The 6094-nt window shown below is 36.8% G+C and overlaps 1 protein-coding gene across 1 annotated transcript; it reads left to right on the top strand.

Moving 5' to 3' along the window:
- Nucleotides 1-571: 571 nt before the first annotated feature.
- On the top strand, nt 572-5096 carry LOC143593120 (protein FAR1-RELATED SEQUENCE 7-like). The gene is made up of 2 exons (XM_077072847.1): nt 572-818; nt 2402-5096. Exon 2 carries the CDS (start codon nt 2410-2412, stop codon nt 4690-4692), a length of 2283 nt encoding a protein of 760 aa, XP_076928962.1. The 5' UTR covers nt 572-818; nt 2402-2409; the 3' UTR covers nt 4693-5096.
- The last annotated feature ends 998 nt before the right edge of the window (nt 5097-6094 follow it).

Genomic DNA, 6094 nt, shown 5'->3' with positions numbered 1-6094 from the left:
CTGTTCAATCATTAAACAACGTTTTCTTTATTTAAAAAAAAATCGGATGTCACGCTTTTATTTCAGTTATGCTTCTTAGAAATGTCTATGCAATGAAACAAGACTAGATGTAAAAACAATTTTTAATTGTGTTATCAAAACTAAAGCCATTTATGAAGATGGTAAACTTTCAAACAACACGACATGTAGAAAGAGTTTTTAATCGTGCTGTGTTCAATTGTATGTTGCGGTATCCAGAGTTAAAACCAAAGACAAATGAGAAAAACTATTTTTTTTTTCATGAAAATGATAAACTTTCAAAAAAGACAACAAATGTTATATATAAATAAGTTTTAAGTGATTTATGATAACTTTATCATGTAATTCTATTTATCTTTTGTAATTTGTAATTTATTCGATTTTATAAATTAATTTTTATTATCATTCATTAAAAATAATTAAAATAAATTATTATTTATCTAACTCGTATATCACGGGTAACTAACCTAGTGTTTAATAATAAACAGTAATAATCATGTTACCTTGTATTTGTATAATAACATTCAACGGATACGATAACATCATCATCTCTTTAATCCAACGATCCCACCGCCAAGACCAAGAACACCCTCAAATATACCCGCACTCTCTCCACACTCAAATTAATAATAAATGTAAAACCATAATAATAATAATAATTCAATTCCTACATCACAATCACTTGCTCGTTCACATCAAATCGTCTGCAAATATGCACAGATTCTGCTTCAATTTTCTTCGTCTTCTCACCGTCACAACTACCACCAGTGACGATTGATGCTTGCTACCGATATGCAAAGGTGAACAAACCCTAGGTTTTGATTGTTTTGTCAAATTGCTGCATTTGATGCGTTATTTTGTGTTTCTAGCTGTTTATGTGTTTGTTTTTGCAAAATTAGGGCTTTTTTTGTTTGTCTTAAGAGTTTCTTATTAAAGCCCTAATTTTGGTTTTGAAATTGATATAATTGCTGAAGTTGAAAAGTAAACAAACCCTAATGCCATATAATATTACACTTTATAAAACTAAAATTGTCCTGCAAATTGTAAAAGAACAGATATTTTTTGTGTTGTTGTTCTGTTTATTAACTCCTTTGTTTCGTAAAATGGAGTAACTCTTTGATGATATTAGCTTTTCGTTCTGTCACGAGGCTTAAGTTTCTTGTTAATCTTATGGGAAATAGCTCAATAGGTTTTTGTAACTGATGGGGACTTTAAAAGTTAATTAATTTTGACTAATGTGTGTGTCTGATACGAACCCAATTAGTCAAGTTCCCGCTTAAACAAATAGTTTGCAGAAATAGGATTAGTGTTGCAGTAATGTTTAGGGTTCAGTTCATTTGTAAAATGACGATGTTTATGTTAATTAAAATTAGGCCTATCTCGAATGTAGCTATTTATCTTAATTTCAGTACTTTAGATTTCTGGTATCTGTTAGTGTCATACATGCTGATGATTTGATAAGGGCTTTGATGATCTGGGTTGAGTTTATATAAGTTAAGTGTCAAAGATAAACGAGACGCTTGATAGTCAACTCTTTTTTTTTTATAATGTATAATGCTTTTCGCATGATGTTATAGCCATTGGCCGTTGCTCTTGCTTTTATCATTACGGCATTACTTAATTGAGAGCACAATAAACCCTGCTTACTTTGAAGTTTGAACACATTTAAATACAAATCTGTGTTTCCTTTATTGTACCTTCTTTTAGAGCGTGATCGCACCTATATCCCAAAATCTTGTTAACATTATTATGTGAGTAACCAAAATGTGTGGGCCTTAAAAGCGAGCACGAGTATCGACGACAGTGTTACAGACTTACAGATGATGGTGATGTGTGTTTAGCTCACAGATGGCATGCTTGGTTGAATTATAACTGTTTTTGGATCTTGGAGTTGGACTTGAGTTTAATATACTGTCACCTCAGTAGTTGACCATGCGTGTTGAAATTTCTAAAGCATTATAGAAAGTGACATTTTTGGAGGTTGATAATTGTTAAGTGATGATTCATGATTAATTTTAAGATCCTCAATGGATTGAATGCAAGATTGATAATTTGCAAGAAGCCGCATGTGAGCCAAATTTACATTTTCAATATCTATTTTTTCCAACTTTTGGAACTTTAAGTAGAAACATCCATCAAATTTTGAATTAAGGTGTTTAAAGTAAAATCCTGGCTAAATTTTTGCATGACTAAGTAAGAAAATGTGGCCAGCATCATATATATTCATTCTATATATTTGCACAACTGTTTGAAAATAACCTATATGAATGCTTCATCCTATTGGGAACATTTCAATATAAAATATTTATGCATACTTTCATGTGGTTAATATATTGTATAGCTCTAATACATGTCCTATAATTTCCACTATTATTTGTTTCAGGAACTGATATGAATAGGCTAGCTCAAGGCAACACCATGACAGTAAGAGCAAAACCGGCGCCCACAGTTTTTAAACCTAATGGAGATGGAGAAGATTCTAGAATGGAACCGTATGTTGGCTTAGAATTTGACTCAGCAGAAGCAGCCCAAGAATTCTATACTAATTATGGAACTCAAGCTGGATTTAAAATCAGAATCGGTCAACTCTACAGATCAAGAGTTGACGGGTCAGTCATTTCACGAAGATATGTTTGTTCACGAGAAGGGTTTCAGACCCCTTTAAGAACCGGTTGTCCCGCTTTCATAAGAGTACAAAAGGGTGAATCTGGAAAATGGGTTTTAGCCAACATAAAAACCGAGCACAATCATGAACTCGATATCTCAGGTGAAATACGTCCCCCGATTATTCAAAGAAAAACCGTGCCCACCCCAAAACCGACATCAAACGTGTCATCTAGAACTGGAATCAGATCACTTGAAGATGATGGCCCGTCGGGTGCTATTGATCTTAAACGGATCAAACGGGTCGAACTCGAACACGCACCAAGAGGTGAACCGTGCAAAGGTCTTGAGTTCGGTTCGGCTAACGAAGCGTACAAGTTTTACCACACGTATGCGGCTAGCATGGGTTTTAAAGTCCGAATTGGTCAGTTATTTCGTTCAAAAAACGACGGGTCTATTACTTCTAGAAGATTCGTGTGCTCAAAAGAAGGCCATCAACACCCGTCAAGAGTTGGGTGTGGGGCCTACATGAGAATACAAAGACAAGAAACAGGTCGATGGGTTGTTGACCGTTTATCAAAAGAACACAATCATGAACTCGGTTCACCCGAAGACACAAATCAGAAAAACGAAAAGCCGTTTAAGGAGGAATTAACTAACGGGTTGGAAAATTTGGATTTACTTGAAACGAACGGTGGTCTTAGTTTAGTTCAACGAGATAGAGGAACCGCAATTGGTTCGCGGTGGTATAACGTGCTTCTTGAATATTTCCAAACCCGTCAAGCTGAAGATACTGGTTTCTTTTACGCACTCGAAGTCGATAACGGAAGATGCATGAGCGTTTTCTGGGCTGATGGACGGTCGAGATTCTCGTGCACTCAATTCGGTGACTCAATCGTTTTCGACATGTCATACAGGCGATCGAGTTACACGGTCCCTTTCACTTCGTTTATTGGCGTTAACCACCATCGACAACCCGTGCTTCTAGGATGTGCGTTAATCTCAGACGAGTCAGAAGAATCATTTACATGGGTTTTCCAAGCATGGGTTCGGGCCATGTCGGGAAAACGACCTATTTCCATAATTGCGGATCAAGATAAACCCATTCAAAACGCGATTGCACACGTTTTCCCCGGAACCCATCACCGGTTTTCCGCATGGCAGATACTTGCTAAAGAACACGAAAACTTAGGGGCGTTACGATCCATGGAAGAATTCAAATTCGAATACGAAACGTGCATTTCACAGAGTCAAACTGCGAGTGAATTCGATTCCGCTTGGAGTGTTCTCATCACAAAATATAACTTAAAAGATAACGCATGGTTAAAAGACATGTACAAAATGAGAAAAAGCTGGGTCCCGTTATACATACGTGGCACGTTTTTCGCCGGCATCCCGGTTGATGGAACCATGAAATCATACTTTGGAACGCTTTTAACACCACAAGTCCAATTAAACGAATTTGTTATGAGATATGAGAAAGCTATCGAGCATAACCGTGAAGAAGAAAGAAAAGAAGATTTCAACTCGTTTAACCTGCAAACCGTTCTTCATACAAAAGACCCATTGGAAGAACAATGCAGACACCTTTACACGATAACCGTGTTTAAAGTCTTCCAAAAGGAACTTCTAGAAAGTTACAGTTATGTCGGGATCAAAATCAACATCGAGGGTGCGATCAACCGATACTTGGTCCAAAGATGTGGGAACGGGGACGAACGAAACACGGTTGCGTTTAACGCTTCGAATCTTAACATCAGCTGCAGTTGCAGGATGTTTGAGTTTGAGGGTATTTTGTGTCGACATGCGTTAAAGGTTTTTCAAATAATGAACGTAAGAGAAATCCCGTCTCGCTATATTCTGCACAGGTGGACTAAAAATGCTAAATATGGGATTCTTCGTGATGCTGAGTCGGGTGGTGGGTCCCAGGATTTTAAGGCGTTGATGATGTGGAGTTTAAGAGAAGAAGCTCATAGTTATATTGATGCGGGTGCAGCGTCTATTGAAAGATATAAATTGGCGTTTGAGATATTGCAAGAAGGTAGGCGTAATCTTTGTTGGCAGAATTGATGAATCGCGAACGAAGGTTTGTAATGTCTCATCTTTTGTTATTTATAAATTGTCGGTTCAGTGTAGGGTTAAAGATTTTAATGTTTTGTGGTTTAAGGTAGTAGCTGTTTGTGTTGACCTTCATGTTGGCTTTAACTGCATTGTTGTCTAAATGATGTAATACAAAGTTATGCTGTTTTGAACCGTATGCTCTTACTTTCTTGCGGGTCTAAGCGGGCCGGGTTGACCCAGAACATGTTTTAGTGTTGATTTGCAGTTTTAGTAATAAATGAAAACTTAAGTTGATAAAATATGGGGCTTAATGTAATAATAAAGATGTGATTTAAGGGGAAAAAATTAAAAATAAAAATAAACGACGGTTCGCTCTTAACCGGACGTCCGGACTGGTCTTTTACTAGTTCCTTGTCAGACCAGCCGGTCTGGTCTGGTTATAAGTTGTGACAACATTGTTTTTTTTGTCTTTTGGCTCTGTTGTAAATAGTTTTTACACTACGTTATAAATAGTTTTATGTCCTATTATAAATATCGTCATCCACGGCTGTATCGAATACTACATCAATGTTTTTTTCTAAAAATAATGTCATAAAATGTGGGTTGAAGAAGCTTTCTTTCTTGTCCACTCCTTTCATCCACAATTCAAGCAATTTATTTAGCTCAAAAACACAATTTAGAAACACCATCCAGTAAAACAATTTCCAGTCCTGGTTATCCGAGTCTTTTCTGAAACCAAATTTACAGTCATCATTCAACATTTCAACACACCACACAAAGTTCTTGGCTCGTTTGCTTTCATCGTCGCTACTATTGCAATGCACTTGTTTTTGTGCGGTAAAAAGAAACATAAACATAGACGATCGCATTCATTGAATATTCAGACGACCAAAGCAGTCGATCATACCGATTTTTTGGTCTCAGCAACAACTAAGGATGAGTACGCTGATTCTCCGGTACAAATGGAAATTAAAGAACTTCCACCACCGCCACGATTGGTCAGCATAAAATCGGCTTCTTACCATGTTGGGGGAAGCTCGAGTAAGTCTCAAGGAGCAAAACTGACATCAAGTTTGAGCATGAGATTATCAGGCAGATGGAAAGGGTTAAAGAAAGTGTTGAAGAATGATGAGAATTGTAATGATCTAGTATTTGAAAATGATAAAATGACCCGCAGTGATTCGCTTTTGTCAAAAACGATAATTCTCGGGGGAAAATGTCGAATCCCGGATGAGGATGAAGATCACGTAATTCTTGATGAAAATGGACAACCGATTACTACTTTTCATCGGAGGCAATCGTGTTCATCTATGTCTCGACAAAGCTCGAACACGAATGAAGATCAGAACGTGTGTGATTTAAGAGAGGGAGAGTGAAGATAAATAATGAAAATATTAAGTTTCGAACGAAC

This window comes from Bidens hawaiensis, unplaced genomic scaffold, assembly GCF_021521415.1.
Source record: "Bidens hawaiensis isolate Kalapana, Puna unplaced genomic scaffold, B.hawaiensis_p1.1 tig00041703_1, whole genome shotgun sequence".
Lineage (NCBI taxonomy): Eukaryota > Viridiplantae > Streptophyta > Magnoliopsida > Asterales > Asteraceae > Bidens > Bidens hawaiensis.
Note: the sequence above shows the minus strand (reverse complement) of the source record. Positions and strands in the feature narration are given on the sequence as shown.

Bases quoted from the DNA above. Each gene is read 5' to 3' on its own strand.
- LOC143593120 (XM_077072847.1), top strand. From the start codon at position 2,410: ATGAATAGGCTAGCTCAAGGCAACACCATGACAGTAAGAGCAAAACCG.